Source organism: Convolutriloba macropyga, chromosome 12 (assembly GCF_964194025.1).
Source record: "Convolutriloba macropyga chromosome 12, txConMacr16.3, whole genome shotgun sequence".
Classification (NCBI taxonomy): domain Eukaryota; kingdom Metazoa; phylum Xenacoelomorpha; order Acoela; family Convolutidae; genus Convolutriloba; species Convolutriloba macropyga.
The window spans coordinates 49,252,844-49,270,621 of NC_134479.1; the positions used below are offsets into that span (position 1 = coordinate 49,252,844).

Consider the following 17,778-nt stretch of genomic DNA (forward strand, 5'->3'; position numbering starts at 1 on the left):
AGTGGATTTGAAAAGATCAGAGCAAATCTTTAATTAGTAATTGACTAAATTAGGTGAGATTTGATAAATTCTTTTTTAAAGACACTAAATGGGGTGAAATAGAAATCCTCAATACAACAAATGAGGTCAAATTTTGAGGACAATTAGTAATCAATTAAAATTTTTTAGAGCGTATTGGTTTATAATTTGAGGGTGTAACTCAATGTCATAAATTTATAAATTACATTTTGGTAACTAAATCTAATTTGACTTTGACAAAACCACCACTATTGCTACTAGTCATGCTATCGCGACTTTCGTAGGAACCATCCGCGAAATCTTCAGAACGTTTATCGCTTTCCACAGTTGGGCCGCGAATCCGGGTACTCGAGTAATGATCGTAGGAATAACTAGAACTCGGATAACTTGAAGTATTTGGAGAATACGGTCCAGTTAGCCGGGCTTCTATTGTACGACCCTGTTTTGAAGCAGTTGGAGAGTTTGACGCCGGCTTGGATCCAGAAACGCCAAAATTGAAATTAGAACTGGAAGCCATAGGGGAAGGTTGCTCCACTTCGACTTTTGTTCTCAATTCGGTATAGAACGCACTTTTAACATTCGATGCATTAGGTGAGTTTGACTTTGACTTAGTTTTCAATTTTTGCGATTCTTTGGGTGAAAATTTAGAGTTCGTTTCTTTGTTCTTTCTTGATACTGAAGAATGAGTACTGGATATTGACTGAGTTGAGGATGATGGAGTTGGAACTTCAGCAAATCCGTAGCCTCGACTGCTTTTCCTTTCACTCATGGGAGAGGGGGAGGCTAAGGCATCGTCTGTGTCTGAATCGTCATCACCCTAAAATCATCATTAAAATCTATCTATTGATTGTCCTTGGAAGATGCATTGCTCAAAGTCGATACTATCATCAAAAAACATTTAGGGTCTTTCCCATTACTGCACCACGCTCCTCTTTATTGTATAATGCGAAAGACCCCAATTTTTATGATTGAATATAAAACTAAAAATGTAGAATATGCTGCAAAATATGCACGAGAAAATTTGAATTTGAACAAAAGGAAGATTTTTGTCAAAATGACAAAAAGAATTTTACCTTGTGATGATTAGTTTTATCGAACTTTTCCTTCCATCAATGGCCACTAATACAATGGATTGATTCACAGAGCAGAAAAAAACTATCTTTATCTTTATCTAACTCTCACTTTATTTGAAGTGAAACAAAGGTTTGATTTTATTCGTTAATGATTAAGAAATTTCTGCCACTACAGGGCAAACCAATATGCATGATAATAAAAATGAAATTAAAAAGCCCCCACTAAGATTGGTGTAGGTGCGTACAAAAATACCCAAATATTCAGGTGACAAAAAGTATGAAAAAAAACGCAAACAAGTATTTGTTACGGCATTTAATAATTTTTCCACGGTATTCAAAAGTCATATAAAAATTTATACATGGTAGAAGTATAAAACGCCTCGGCATCACAGCTTTAAGATCAGAATACAACATAAGTTGGCAGCTTACGATGAAGGATAGCTGATCGTTATAAGAGTTGACTCTCACAAGTGTCCTTTTGACCCCACTCACATAACCAAAAGACATGCTCCTGCTGGAACCACGTTCGAACTGCGAATAGCCAGTAATATCTTCGTAGTCTGGACTGAGGTAGGTCCCTCCGTCACTGTCCGAGTCTTGATTTGGATCCACATTTGCAACATTGTCAATGAACTTTGCCATATCGCGAACCGAGTCAGCCGAAGTGTCGATTACCTAAACATTGCAAGTAAATTTTATTATCTATGGAGACCATAATAATGATAATAGGAAACTTGCTTTGTTGTTGTTATGCAAGATAACAGGGTAAAAAATTGCCAATCAAATTAACTGCATCCAACATGTCTCAACACATCTAAGATGGTTGATCAAGCAAGTCGTAGGGAATTTAAAAAATGTATTATGGAATGAAAGATTGAACGCCAAACGCTGAACAGCCCCAATTTAAAGAAAATAGCCGGAAAATAGCCGCGAAACAGACTGTTAGGGCTTGCTACTTGAACAAAAGATTAAAGACAACGCACCCCAGGACTAGTCGCCAAATACAATTCAAAGAATTCAATGGGAAGCTTGAAAATCAATTACATGCTCAGATTAATTACCTAATCATGAGCCAAAGCGACAAAAAATAGTTTAACAAATTCAGAGAAAAAACAAAAACAATAGCGTTTAAACTGTAAACACTTTTGGTAGTATGGTATAGAATACCTAGACTTCCTGTCAACAATGCAAGAAAGAATATCAGAAAACTGCGCCTACAAAAAGTTCGCTTGACATGTATATGACAAGCAGCTGTAGACAAAAACTGTCAAAAAAGGACATGTATTAGCAAGAAAACACTTCAGATTCGCTAAATTGTCTTGCTAACAATGTCATCAATAATAAAATTGCAATGCCAAAATCTACAAAGACAAATATGACACAAAGAAACCTATGATACAAAAAAATTAACGAAACCAAACTGCTCTTTTCAAAACCATCAGAACAATTAATTCATAGGCTGGCTGGTACCTTCTTTGTCAATTAAGAGAGAAACTGGTAAAAACGAGAAAGTATTTTCTTCCTTATTGAAGAACATAAGGAAAAATTATTAAAAAGTTCACAAAAAGTAATATCACAAAACCAATTTACTGCTGTTACATCAAAGCATTAACCAAGAGCAAATTAAATGGGCCGTAAATATGGAAAAACTTGACAAATTTGCATAACTTGAAAATATCTTGGCAAATAATTTGAAAAAAATGAGTTCTTTTTATCGTTTTGTATTTCAGGTGTCATTACCAAAATATATCATTCAAAAAATAAACAAAAAACAATTCTAATAGGCACAGGTTATATATGAACTGTGACTAATGTCAACTAAAGCCCTTCCATCTTTCTTAAAAACTGAGAAAGAAAAGGCTTGAGGATTCTAATAATGCCCCTGGAATTTAACTGCTTATCCTCAAAGTCTTCAAAAAACAATGTGTAAACAGATCTTACAAAAACAGAGCACTAATACAATCCAAATAGATTCTGATTTCAAATTATCCAATTTTCACATCAAATTTCAAACAAATATGTGTTAATTGTTTGAAACAGTTAATTGTTAGTTAACAGTTACTTGTTTGAAACAGCATTGTAATTAAAAAAATTGGATGAGCTCTATTCACTATAAATTTCAACTTAAGACAGAAATGAGCACAGAAGTCATTGCATTGAGCGAGGTAAGTTGTATATGCCAAAAATTAACGAAATGAATGACTTGAAAACCTATACTAAACACAAGAAAAAAAGACTTCACGCAAACAAATTCAGCTGCGGGGTGGTAGAAGCCACGCAAGAGAGTCCAAAGTTGACGCCTGATCAAATGATCTTCAATAAAATAGGAAAGCTGAAATTTAAATTATAATAACAGAAATAACGAAATAAAGAATTACATTTCAAACTAATGCTTAACCTAACATACACAGAAGAAGATCAGAAAAAAAACATTCATCTATTGATAACACTAAGGGACAGAGTGACAAACTTATTAGCAAACGAAGGAATTCTTTAATTCAACCGGAGATCAAGCAAAAAACAACTATGATCTGCATGAATGAAAAAAGAAATTGAACTAATTTTGTTTTAATAAAGAACAATAAAATTTGTTATTACCGAGATCCAGTGACACCACGACAAATACGGTAACAAATAAGGGTCATTTACAAACAAATTATTATTTTATTGAAACACGTTGTCAAAATCGCAAAGAAAATTTACTATCAACTGCATGCGTTAAATTGACTTCTGATTTATTGGAAAAACAATAAGACTTGCCAGTAATATGACGACTAAATGTTGAGACGACAGGAAGAGCATATGCGGTCATATCTCAGAAGTTCATTAAAAAATGGAACAAATAAATAATCAAAGCTACAAAAAACATTAGTTTTCAACTTACAATATTTAATCGGTACATTCATGCTTCATAAGAAATCCAATGGACTTTCCATTATAGAGGTTACGTGAAAAAACAAAAGTAAACAAAAATTCACTAACGTCGGCTGAACTGCTCTCGAACGGCACGCAGGGGAATTTAATTTAGAGGTGGTGCAGCTTCATGGGTGCAAAAAAACCGGCTGCACAAGGATTTTAACAACCGACTTCTAGATTAGCAACCAGACATCTTGTCCACGATGCCATAACGTCCGTGATACTCAATTGCTCAAAAGCACTCTATTTTACAAAAACAATTCGGAATGAGAGCAATTGAGATCACGCAAAAAAAAACCAAGAAGTCAAGAAATGAATAAGCAAAAGCACACAAAATGTCCAGCAAAAAAATTGGATAAAGAGATACACACCCTTATAATAATTGCTTCGAACGCCGTTCGAGAGCGATTACGGGCGAAATAAAAAATGCAATAATTTTCCAAAAAAAATCTAAAAATCATAAAAACAATTAGCAGCTCAATGAGGTATTCGGAAAACACAATTGAGCACCATGAGAAAAAATGTAGTAGAATCTTTAGTAGCATCTGAATATGCGGCACGTAAAAAAATCTCGTAAAAACTGAAAACTTGCTTAAAGAATAAGAGATAGAAATTGACAGAATTTCTTTAAGTGCCAAAGTGTTCTTATTTGGTGTGTAAAATCAACATATTCAGTTAGATTATAAAATTACACTTAACTCTAAACTGAAAGCAGCTATTAAGCTTAATACTAATTTCAGCTACTAAACGCTCTACTAAACTTTGATAACCTAATGCACTATGCACTATGACTTAATGACCGGTCTTTTTCGGTTTATCCCGTTTCTTTTGATTTTTCTCTTTTAACATTGACCGTGCTGACTAAATTGTGTAATTCAATGCGTGGAAAGAATTAAAAATCCATTCAGTGAGTGAAGCAGTGAGTGAAGCAAGTCACGCGTCAAAGTTGAAAATCGTGATTTAAAATCGTTTCAATTTTTTTGTTTTTAAATTGCCTTCACAAGCTGCGACAGTCTTCGGCAGTGACTTGAAGTAACATTTAGTATAGATACCAAGAATTTGAGGGTAAATATCCAAAGAACTTGTTTTTGTCGATACCTTGTCTACCCATAAGGTGACCAATATCTTTTGCTCCAATTATATTATTGAGAACAAAATTGTATACCCAACCGTTGGGTTTTGTGATATCTACAAAAACAACTTGAAAAAGTTTTGAGGGAAACTGAATTAATGTGGGAGAATACCAATGCTCATCTTCGAGTAGTAAACGAATGCAATCCTATCGCAAAAAGGGCTTCGACTCTTTCCGCGGCACTTAAAATAACATAGCTGTCAGATTGTCAGAAAAGAGGCGCGATGGATTTGTAGATCTGCAGTCTCAAAAGTAGTAAATTACTGAAAGAAATTTCATATTATTAATTGCTCAGATGTCATACTTTGATTAAGAATCTGTATAACTTATTGCTGCTTCCATTAGTTGCTCTCAAACAACCTTAAATAGTGACACACTCAGCTAACCTTATCTCCTTAAAGTTTTCAAAAAGTCATTTTGATAGCGAGGAAAGTCAAGTGAGGAAAGTCGAATGTGAATCTCTCACTAAGAAACTTCTATCTTTTTTCTCGATAAAATTTTTCTATTTAATGAGATAACTAAAATATCTGATAAAAAATTAACGGCGAGAAAACGCATTGATAGTATTGCAGTTAGCTAAAAAAAAAGACTTATAAAATCATACAATAGGTCTCTAAAGATTCAGAACTCGAAGACACATTGGGAAAGCATATGACAGGTAATAATCTCAATCCAAAAAGAACTGCATTAAAAAAACTAAAAGCTTCCAATACAATAATCTTTTAACCTTGGCCTTTGAACATCTTTTGAGGATATCTCTCCCCTATTGAAGATATCTTTGATAAAAAATTTTCAATCGATTACAAAATAAAAATTTATCAAAGAAACAAAGGAAACAGATATAAAATCGAAGACAAAAAAATCCAGTTTTAAATCCAAACCCACCATAAAATTAACTCCGTCTTAATCTCAGAACTGTATTATAATAAATGAAATCAACAGCAAAAAAAGAACGATATACAGCTAAGAAAAATTAGCTAAAATCTTCGAAAAAACTTCTCAAGGCAGTGCAAGCGAAACAAAAGATTTTGGCCATAACTGATTATCGATAGTTTGAGAGAAAGGTTCTACTGTAACTCTGTATTATCAATGCCATGTTTTCATACGAATGCTGCATTGGCATAACGAGCTAAATCGACAAAAACACGGCTTAAAACAGTTCGTTATTACTACTCAAAGACTCAAAGTCAAAAAATACTACTCAAAGTCAAAAAGTCTTCATTCAACAAAGCGCAAGAACAAAAAATGACTTCGTTAAAAAAACCTCAAGAAAATCAATACCCTTCGAGTCGTTAGAAAAACCAAAATAAGGCCAATAATAGCCACAGCTATCACCTTGTTGCTATTAATAAGACATTCTGAACTGACCTTCAATCTCTCAATTCCATTGGGAACAGGAATTGGCTTCTTCTTTTCACTTTTCTTCCTCAGTTCATACTCTACATCTACCATTTGCACTCTGTTACAATCTGTGTGATGTTGGAAGAATAAATCGTCCCAAATCTCTAAATTTCTGACGTCATAAGTGACAGGGTTAAACGAGAGTTGACTGTGTTTTCTATCTGAGTCCACACACATGCCGAACAGCGGGTTCTGATTTGAGCAATTAGTTCCTTTCACCTCTTTTTTTTTCACCTCTTCAACAAAAAATGGATTTAATTTCTTATTCCTCTAAAACAATAATCGCCCAATTGGGGTTTTCATAGCAATCCAAGGGTTATGTGTCCATATTTCTCGGGGGCCAACCCAAAACTTAGTTTAAAACTTTGATCAATGTGAGTGAATAACTATTTGATTATAATGTTTCGCAAAAACTTCTATTTTTTCAATTGTAAAATATTCAATTGTAATTTTTCGTAATTGCAAATCTTTCTAGGATCGCCTGACATGAACAGCACTGCTTATTAGAAAGGAAACAATTGTTCATCTTTCCTTGAAAGCCTTGGAGTCAAAATCATCGAAATAATTTTTAATCCACAACCACAAATTTGACACGTTCGAAGATGATTTGGGTTCCATGAAATTTGAAAAGGCACCAGTTAGCAGCAAATTCCAGATTTGACACAAAAACACTGAAGTGAATTCAAAATCTGTTGGGAACAGTCTGGTCAGCTGGTAAACACAGTCAAGGAAAAGAAGGAATATCGGCGGTTGATTTTGGATGCGGGGAGAATGATCGTCAGTTCCTCTGTTTGTGATAACAGATGCCCTGAATAATTCTTTCACACGTTTTCCATTGATTGTGCCTTCGACCTTTTCGAGGTAACGCTTCTAAAATGTTCAGTTACACATGTAAATTCACAATTCCAGTTGACATCTATTTTCAAGTAGGAGACATCAATAATATAGGCACAATAGTATGTCAACTAAAGATCATCGCCAGACACTTGCCCTCCTGCAATAATATTGACGTCATGATACATAATTTTTTTTTAAAAAAAGCGAAAAATGCATGTACACTATAGAACTGAGTTCTCAGCTCAGAAAAACTTTGTCCCTAGTATGGGACAAATTAGTTCTTTTGTATGCAAAAAAGTTGATATCACGAAAAAGTTGATATCACGAAAAAGTTGATAGAAATCTGATAAATTTTTAGGTATTTGAAGTTTTAGGTACCCATAGAAATCTGATAAAGTTTTAGGTACCCATAGGCTTTTATGATCAGAGTGTACTTGCGAAGAGGTCCAGAATTGCAGAAGTTCACAGATTCAAAGACCTACATCTTTGGCACATCTTTGGTTCGTACATCTGCCTTTTATTCTTACCGACGTGGACTTAATACTAAAAGAAGGCAGTACTCACCAGTAATTTTGGCTTGCTGTCCACAAACCTCGGCAACTGGCCTGGAAAATAAAAATCATCGCCAATCCAGTCCTTCTGAATCAGTTCAATGAACCCTTTCGTAGTTCTACTACTGGGCGAAAGCATAATCTGCGATAAGGATGAAACTAATATTAACAAATCATAACTATTCCTGTTATTACTACTGTTTATAACTGTAATTAGCGGTTTAGTGCAGGTGAATATCGAATTAGCAACGTCCGCAGCGCACGTTAAACATTGGCTAAGGTAGAAAAACCAACCATTTCCGGATTGGTCAAAAATAGACCGACAATGTTTGATCGCCAATTTCGCGAATTTCTTCGTTCTGCCTGTTCGGAATTGAACAAATTCCGAAATCAACTCATAAATATAACTTAACGAGCCAAGTTCGAACATGTCACCGAGAATCGAACATATATCTATCGAGAGCTCAAAACTGCTAGGTGAATTTGGGTCTAAGGCCAGTTTCGAACGCAGGCCTTCGTGGCCAATATTTCCAACATTGTAACGAAAAATGAACTTGAAGAAATTTTTGCGGCCAAAATGGAATGAAAATCGAGGAAAATTTTGCAACTCACGTTCGGGAATTCGTAAATTTTTAAACTTTGTCAAAATAGATCTATAGATACAGTAACCTACAAATGAATTAATTGGTAGCAAATGGGATATCCGAATTGATAAATCAATCGAGTAGCCCAAATAACGGTTATAATCTTCGATATCTTCGAACAAATTCCAATCGCAACTTTTTGACTGCTCGAAATAAGGGCAGTTATACAATACTGACGAATTGTACAGGTAATGAAATGGGCTCGGACTATCGTAACGAAGTAGGTTTGATAAATTACTCAGAAAATCAGAACTCGGTTCTTTTTTGTCGAACACAATGCATAAAGAGTTGAAATCTGTGCATTGGATTTGCATGTACAGGAAGTCGAGACTTTGAAAGTTGTATGAACTTGGAAATGGGAGCCACACTAAATTGAGCTTCTTTTGCATTTCTACGCTTGGCGTCACTGTTTTCTCCATTTCTGTAGAATGAGCAACTGTTTCTAATTTTAAGAATTATTCTTTTAATACATTTATTTTATAAAATTGTATTTCACTTTTAAAAATTCCAATTTAAATTTTTTAAAAAATGTTCTTTTTAAGCAAAACGCTACTTTCAGTTTTCGAAAATTGCTTGAAAAAGTTATTAAGTCATGTGTCAAAAACTAGCTCCAAAATATGGTCCACCATTGAATAGATGCCATCTATAAAGCTTAAAGAGGTTTAAAAACAAAAAAGTCAACAATTTCGAGATTAAGCTGGTTTGATATTCGAACCCACGCCCGCATCCTAGCACTTAGCGATAGGTGAGAAACAGTTGCCTGTCTGATCATCCTCGGCTATTGCGGCAGCATTTGGGTCCTGTTTAACTAGATATATTCGGTGTACTTGAGGTAAGAGTATGTCCAATCTGGGGTCATAGAAGCTGACAGAGTTCGCAGCACACGGAATGAAGTCACCTGCCTTGTCCATACTGAGTAGAGATATTCGGAATTTGGTCAGGATGACATAGCCGGATATTTTGATTCCCTAGAACACACGCACGATGAGAGGGACCAGAAAAGTTCGAAGCACGTTTTAACAAACATAACCGACTAACGTTGGGCGAATTGCCCTCAAACGACCAGCGAGCGGTTGGCTTCTTCAGTAGCTAGCTACGGATTTGTGAGGCTAGATTTAGCTTAATTGAACGGGTGTGAGGCGTGCAAAGTGTGGTGGTGGGGGTCTTTGGCGGCGCGATGCTACTTGCTTACGTCCTGAACAATGTACAGGGGTGGGAATTAAGGGGGGCTGAGTTTCTGTGAATCGCATACTTGGAGACTAGTGAGCTGAAAGGATCTATGAGAACTTAATGCTGGGCGCTACCTGTGTATCCCGTTTTTTTAGGACGAAAAGTCGAATGGGTCAGACCAAAAATAAGTAAAAACACTTTTCCTTCATGGCACTAATAACGAATTTTTGCAATGAATTAGCAAAAAATTACAAAAAAAACTTTTTTCGAAAACTTTTCTGTAAAAAACTTTTCTATCAAATAATTAATATTATCGATTACTTGAGGAAACATCGCAAAACTTTATTCAACAGTTAGAAATAATGCACAGTGAAATCGTAAAAGACGCTTATGTTTAATAGAAAACATAACTACTTTTCTCAACATTAAAATTTATGTAGTAGTCCAATTGACCGAACTAAATAATTTCATTCAATTAGACTTGATTTCAGAAGGAATCTTCTTCAAAATACTCTTTTTCAAAAAAGAACATATGAAAAGAATTGCAGCATTGAAATCTTATATCTTGACGCAAAATAAACTTTACAAGGGACAAGAGAAATTACGGGAAAAAAGCATAAAATGACAACTACGTGAGATTTCTCGCCTTTTCAAACAGAAAGCTCTTTAGGACAAGCTGGCTTTACTATCACAATATTTTTCATTTTACAATTTTTCCGCATAACGTTCACTACTGGCTCCCGGATTGAAAAGATGAGTAGCAAAAACTCATGTACATTTACATTCAGACGACGAATAACTGAAAAGTAGCTCTCTCATTTATTATAGAGGATTTTGAAACTTCATCATTGTACCTAAAAGATCTATAAAATTTAGACGTACAATTGGTAAGGGGGAAATTAGGCTGCTTGTTAGTCTCAAAATCAACAAATTTTTTCTTGAGAAAAGTACACAATTGTCAAGTAGTCAGTTTTAAAGGTGATTGAAAGGTCAAACAATTTGAAAAAATTGAGATAAATTGAAAAAAAATCTTAGAAAAGCTTAAAAATCTGACATGGTCAAGTTACCAAGCAACCATTAGAAGCCAACCAAAAACAATTGTCAACTGAATAAAACTAATCAAACATATCATTCAAATAGCAGATACTTTTGGCGTTAAAATAAAAAGAGTCAATATTCCCCCTAAGTCAAGAACACGAGAAGATAACTTTGCCAGAAAAGTCAAAATCTTTGAAAAGAAAACCAAATATAGTTAAAACTCTCCAAAGTTTCTCGTTGTTAAAGTCGAAACCATTAAAGCTTTGCTAAAATCTACGCAGGAACCCAGCTAAGAGCTCAGAACTGAGAAAAGTTTCACTGCCCAATTTGAATTGACAAACACGATATTAACAAAAGTCACTAAAAAGACGCAGATTTTTATAGCTTTTCTGCTTTCAAATAACATCATAAAAATTAACTAACCTTGCAAAACGATGCATAATTAATTACCTAAGCTGACAAAAAGCAACTTATTAACTCATCCACGAGAATTAAACATAATTCAATGATCCCTAAAAATGAAAGAAATAATTAAAAAATTCAAAAATGAAAAACATTTTAAAATGAAACAAAATTGTATGTACTTGATTTGGCGTTACGAAAAATGTACCTCAGGATTTTCCTATGCTTTAATTGTTTCAAAAACTCACGAAAACGAAAAAAATCACTTACTCTTACAAAACTATAGCCAAAACAATCTTCACAATTCATTGGATTGTAAACAGAAAAAGCCTAAAAAATTGCCATTTATGCAGCTGAGGGTGGCTATTAGCTAGCATTATTTCATCTGTGTGAAAGGAAACTCTTGAGAGAGATGAGACAGTAGTGAAGACTATTTTGAACAATCAGTGTACAGGTGAAAAAATTTAACCAATGAGATCATTAACACGGTTTGAAAATGCTTTGGTCTATGCTCCCTTGAGAAAAAATACCAAAAATGGTTATATTAGTGACTATTATTCCTGATTACGAGAAACTTTCTAGGGCTATAGAACCGCACTAAACTCCCTCTCTCATTTTGCAGTAGTTTTTATTAATTCAATTTAATTTAAATTAGCAAATCCAAGACATGAATTTCTCAATACAGTATATCAAAATTTTAAACAAAAACGCAAACGAAACGTTAGGAAAATGAAAATTTTTAGGCTTATTCTTTCCTCAAGGCAAAAAACTCTTATAGCTCATCTAGGATGGAATCAAAATTTCAGGAGCTCTCTATGATAGCCCAATTGTATATCTCCGTATAATATATCGATCGGTCAAGATCGAAGGCAAAAACATCACGGTTCTATGAAGTTGCTAATTCACCAAAAAGTCGAGGATTGAAAAATTTAATTTTTTCCGATTCGGTTTAAAGTGCTCGGAGTAAGTAAATCATAAAATATTCATCCGGAAATAATTTCCCATTTTTTGGAAAGGAGATAATGTCAAGCAGGGCAATTTTTCGTATTTAGCTGAATACAATACCCAATTTTGTTTTGAATGGCCAGTTTCAATTATCTTTTTCTCAAAATCTTATCTTTATAAAAAAAATATTAACATCAACATAATTTAATCATTGTCCAAACTTGCAGTTTTTGAATAAACTCAAATGAAAGACAATTAATTATATAATTAAGTACCATTTCAAGTTCTTTCAAAATACACAGCGAATAAGCAACAACGTATATACTAAAAGTTGCATTTCGAAAGATCGTTTCCATGTTTTTACAAATACCATTTTTAAGATGTGAGCCGCATTTATCGATGATCTCTTATACATCATATGATCAGATTCAAAGTTTTACTCAAAAAAAGTTACACAAAAACATTAAAAAACTAATTACATATAGTTAATTATTGAAAGATAAACATGACTACTTCAAAACGCTTACTTTTAGATCAAAAGCAGAAAAGTACATGTACTGAGGCGTTTGGAGTGATTCTTTGATAAAATCAGACCATAATAATAATCGATGCCTACATTTTAAAAAGTGTGCCAAAAAAGCACAAAGCATAGCCAATATTTTAATTAAAATTTCAAATTAAGGGAAAGAATTGTAAGCATAATTACACCAAAGCAAGATAATTACTAATTTTCTGTCCGTGGCAAGGCCTCAGGTTCTGATGGGACTTGATATAAAACTCTCAAAACTAGCCAGGTAATAAACCAACGGTTGTAAAGCCAACAAGCTGCAAAGGAAAATAAAAAGTAAGCATTTAGCAATTCTAATTTAAAAACATACAATGAGGCTCGGTAATGTGCGTTCGCACATAAAATTCCGACCCCACTCATTTGGTAGACAATTTTTCTGTTAATTGTCTACCAAATGAGGATGGGATAGAAAAAAAACATACCACGATATCGTTTAAATTAAAAAGCGAATAAAACAATACACCTTAGAGGCCGATGAGACCTGTGTTTACCATATGACTACCAGAAAAGACAGAGATCAAAATCAAATAATTACGACCAAAACTCGTTGTCCATTTTTTTGAGAACCATTATTAACCAAATCAAAATGGCATCAGATAAAACTTATACAAAAGAAGATTAAGCTGTACTTCATTAGAAAAAAATGAGACGTTCCCTCAATGTGTCTTGGTAACCAGTAGACAAGAAATTAGCAAAAGGGCAAAGGTTAAAAAAACGTTGCTTTTCTTGAAAAGAATTAATGTCAAACTGATTAGAAACATTACGCACCAAATGAAATCATTGCAACATTATCTTATACCTACAGAAAGAGCAATTGAGAGCTTTCATTATCCAGAATGTCATTCGACTACAAAAAGAACGATAAATACAGGCAAAACGAAAAGTTGCACAAAAAATTGCACCAAAACGATGTCCCAAAAATTTTTGATTGCATTTTTTTAAATGACCACAGGACAGCCCACTATTGTGATACTGTGAAAAGAAAACAAGAACCTACAAAAATGGGTAAATATGCAAAAATCACGAATATTTTATGAGAACTGGTTGTACCAAGAACAAAGACCATTTGAGGAAAATGAAAACGTTATAAAGACAAATTGTAGTCATTAATAAGTGTTATTAGTGAGACTAAGTCATAAGACAATAAAATAACATTAAATACAGGCTAAACCAAAAAATTTCAAACAATTTTACGAAACCACACCACGTGTTGAAGCTATTAAATTTTTAAAACATTAACAAATGTAGCTATATACCAATATCAGTTATTAATATCATTTTTGTATTTATAGTTTGCCACCGAGACCTTTATTTACCCAACATTTGGCATACAACAACAAAAATTACCAATAAATAGAGGGCAAAAATAAAAAACTACCGATTTCTGCAAGAGAACGGTGCCGCAGCCATTAAAACCATGTTATAGTATACAAATTGGGTTCAGTTACAAATATTGTGAAGCTTTTTCCTTTAGATGCTTAAGTAATGTGACAATTTACCAAACAAACAAAAACAACAGCAAAGGGCAATTATGTACAAATATCAAAAAAATTTGTACAAAACTCGTAGTACCAAAACCGAGAAACTGTTATTTTAAAACAGTCAACCACAAAATTAGTGTGTTCTTTAAGAAAGAAGGTTTGACCTATATTTACTCAGAATAAGCTAAAAGTTTACAGATATAGTAAAAAAAATGACAAGTTCAAGAAATCACCGAAATTTCCTTAAAACAAATACATTCAATGACATAAGAGACACTAGGTAACAACCGAATGCATGGTAAAGGTTCACTGACACCTTTTTATGAAAACATTTGGATCTTTAAATGGTTAGACTTAGTAATAAGGCTGCAAAAAGAGTAACAATTGAAGGCAAAACACAATAATTCAGTTAAAGTTCACTTGAACTCTTATTGAAAGCAATAAAAACCAATAGGTTCTCGGAAAAAAAACTATATCTACAATCAGCCCCATTTTTATGTAAATGGGAGCTGTTATTAATGATTGATGCAGCCGTGAGTAAAACTTTTGTCAGTAATTAACACTAAAAAACAGAAGCAAAATATTTTGAAAAAAGACAGTACCAAAAAAAAATTAAAAATTTCTAATTGTAAGAATCCATGGTAATATCAAAACTATCCCAGATTTTGCCACGCGCCCAACGTACCACCCAAGTGTTCCAAATGTTTCCGGATTAGACCAATTGTTTAGTGAAATACTTCAAATATTAAAAAAAAACGATGTATTTTGTATAATTAACAAGTTAGCAAAAAACGGCAAAATTTTAACTCCAGAAGACTTTTATAGGGCATCGAGTTTCAACTAGCTCTCTTTTGGCGTTTAGAGAGATTGTGTCAGCATTTTCTAGGCATGCATTTTCGCAAACGTAAACAAACTGGACCAAAAAAGCATATTTTGTGCAATTTTTGATGAAAAAATTCTGAATTTGGAAAATTTTATCAAAATTTTTAGCCAAAGAAACAATTCTGCAACACTCTGCTATTTCTAACGGTAACAATAACCCTCTGCCGTTAAAATATTTGACTTAATTTAAATTATACTAATAAATTTGTGCCAAATTTTAGCAAAAATTACTGATAATATGAATAAAAACTGTCGAATATTCACAGAACTTTAAACCTCGATAACTCACTGTAAAAAACAAAATTCGAAAAAATCTTTTTTATTCCATATTCTAGGATGCACGCGCTTGTTAATTGTACCACTCAGAACTCTCTACGATGAATATATCGATCGGCCAAAATTGTCCAATAAAAAAAACCCATTCGAGTATATAGTTCCTCCCTCCCAACTAAAGTGGGGGTAGGAACAATGAAATATTTCCACATTTAAAATTGAACCCGAGTTATACATTTAAGTTAACCGGGCCACAAGAAGAAAAAATGGTTTACCTGAGTAGTAAGCACACATTTTGCACAAGACAGCGGAGTTTCTTCACTCGGAAAGCCCCCTCGACTCTCTCTGAAGTGAGACTGATACTTGTTGCGAGTATTCAAAGTGCAGTAGAAAGTCGAGTTCGCCCGCTTCGACATTCTGACGTCACAATTGATACAATAATGGCAACAAAAAGCAACCAGTTAACGGATAATAATGTTACGTGAACAGAAACGAAAACTTATTCAGGTAATGTGAACAGAATAAACTGTTGTAATGGAAGGCTAGTATTGATGAATTACAATCATTACACATTGACCAAGGGGTAAATTCTACCCAGGTAAATTGTACTAAATAGTTACGATAGCAGATTGCCCGCGTATTATATTTTCAATTACACTATCAATGTGGGAAAACTCATTTAGCCATGTAGGACACTATGTCGCAATAAATAAAATGAAGATAAGAGCGTTCTTGATATAAACTGTGTGGTGACGTCTTAACAAATAGACGTACCAAAATATAGAATTTTCAACGAATGTGATTGGTTGAGAAATTTAAAACACTATCTTTATGCGTTCAATTAGCCTAAATTGGACATAGCCTAATGCTAGATTATAATTTTTACCGCATCGGGCCATGCCTCGCGGGCCATGGCCATGCCTCAGCGGCCCGTAGGACTTGATATGAATCTATCACAACCGAACTTGAGACCAGTTTCCCCCAAAAAAGTATAATTTTGCCTTTTCGGCTTATCGCAATTTCTGAGCAATTTTACGTTAACGCGCATATCCTATTTTAAAACATGGGGAATTTGTTGAGCAATCAGCCAATCAGAAAACATTATTCCTATTTTCTCGATTGTGATTGGCCAGCAATAAAATTTCTATATTTTGGTACGTCTGCCATTTTCACTAGCGCCAAACTGTGTTCATGTGATATTGAGATTCGAATTGACTAACATCCAAACCGAAGAATTCATCCGACATTTTCACAAAATCAATTGCATGTGATAACTTAATCAGTCGGTATAAAACCCACATTGTCAACAATCTGTTTGCAGAATTTAGACATCTTTGAGGACTTCAGAAATCTCAATCTTGATCTTATAGCGATTTCAAAATGAGTGAATTAGCCATAACTTTGACGAGTTCGATGTCAGTGTATTTCTGGTCAACATAAGCATTGGAATTGTAATAAGACTCTGATAATCAGAACTCAATTACACCGAATTACACTCAAATTAGTAATAATTCAGTAGTTTTTTTGGTAATTTTATAGTTATACCAAAATTAAGCAACGGAAATAAGCAAGCGGTATTAAATGAAATATTTAACGAAAATAATTATTGACGGAAATAAAACGCAGTCAAGTCACTTCTAGTACGTGAAGCATCAATATTATGCAGCAATAATGTCAAGATGAAAATTAGCATTTCATAAATCTGAAATTAAAAAAGTAGATCAATTTCTTGAACTCAGCTGACATGTAATAAAAAGAACGAATCGTAACAAAATTGGACACTAATAAGTCTGTTCTATGACCTAAGAAATGGTTATCAAATTATAACTTTATAGCTGGTCGGTAAGGTAAACAAATATCTATAGAAAATTGACGCTGTTCGCCTAAACCATGTTATAAAACAAAAACTGGCTAATTAGACAGCTAAAAATTCTGTAATTTCGAAATCTTTGGTTTGTTTCGCATCTTGAAAACATTTTTGAAACCACTCATGGTCAAACGTGTGTAGAAATCTCTCGACAGCGAACTTTCAGGAACAAAAACTTCGATCAAACATTGATTCGATTCAATTCAAATTTAGCTCTATTATTATATTAACAACACATCTTGCAAACAATTCATCGTACAAAAGTAAACTGAGCATATTCAGTTTTACGCTTCAGAATTCATATTGAGTAAATATAACATGGCTGATTTATGATATATTTATTGAGCAGAATTCATCAGTCGGCCGAACATTTGACGAATATTACAATATTGATCATGCTTCATAATAACAGTGCAAAAGTTCTTCCCAAAAAATGTCAGATTTTTTATGCGAAGTTGAAACTCAATTTTTCACCAAATACGTGAAAAACTACCCAAGTAAAAATTTCTAGAAATATCAATGTTAATTCCTACAGGTTCCAAATAATAAAATGATGTATATCCCAAAACTTTCAAGAAAA

General features: G+C 33.6%; 1 protein-coding gene across 2 annotated transcripts; it reads right to left on the reverse strand.

Annotated features, from left to right (window-relative positions):
• Window positions 1–16: 16 nt before the first annotated feature.
• On the reverse strand, window positions 17–17,564 carry LOC142351035 (uncharacterized). Of its 2 annotated transcripts, none has more exons than XM_075403096.1 (8): window positions 16,496–17,564; window positions 15,607–16,087; window positions 9,333–9,540; window positions 7,942–8,993; window positions 7,072–7,410; window positions 6,508–6,732; window positions 1,521–1,766; window positions 17–835 (listed from the first exon to the last, which is right to left on the reverse strand). In XM_075403096.1, the coding sequence occupies exons 2-8, from the start codon at window positions 15,745–15,747 to the stop codon at window positions 221–223; spliced, it is 2,826 nt and encodes a 941-aa protein (XP_075259211.1). In that variant the 5' UTR covers window positions 15,748–16,087; window positions 16,496–17,564; the 3' UTR covers window positions 17–220. The 2 variants fall into 2 exon arrangements, with proteins under 2 accessions (XP_075259211.1, XP_075259210.1); XM_075403095.1 differs by having other exon boundaries at window positions 16,490–17,564.
• Window positions 17,565–17,778: the final 214 nt, after the last annotated feature.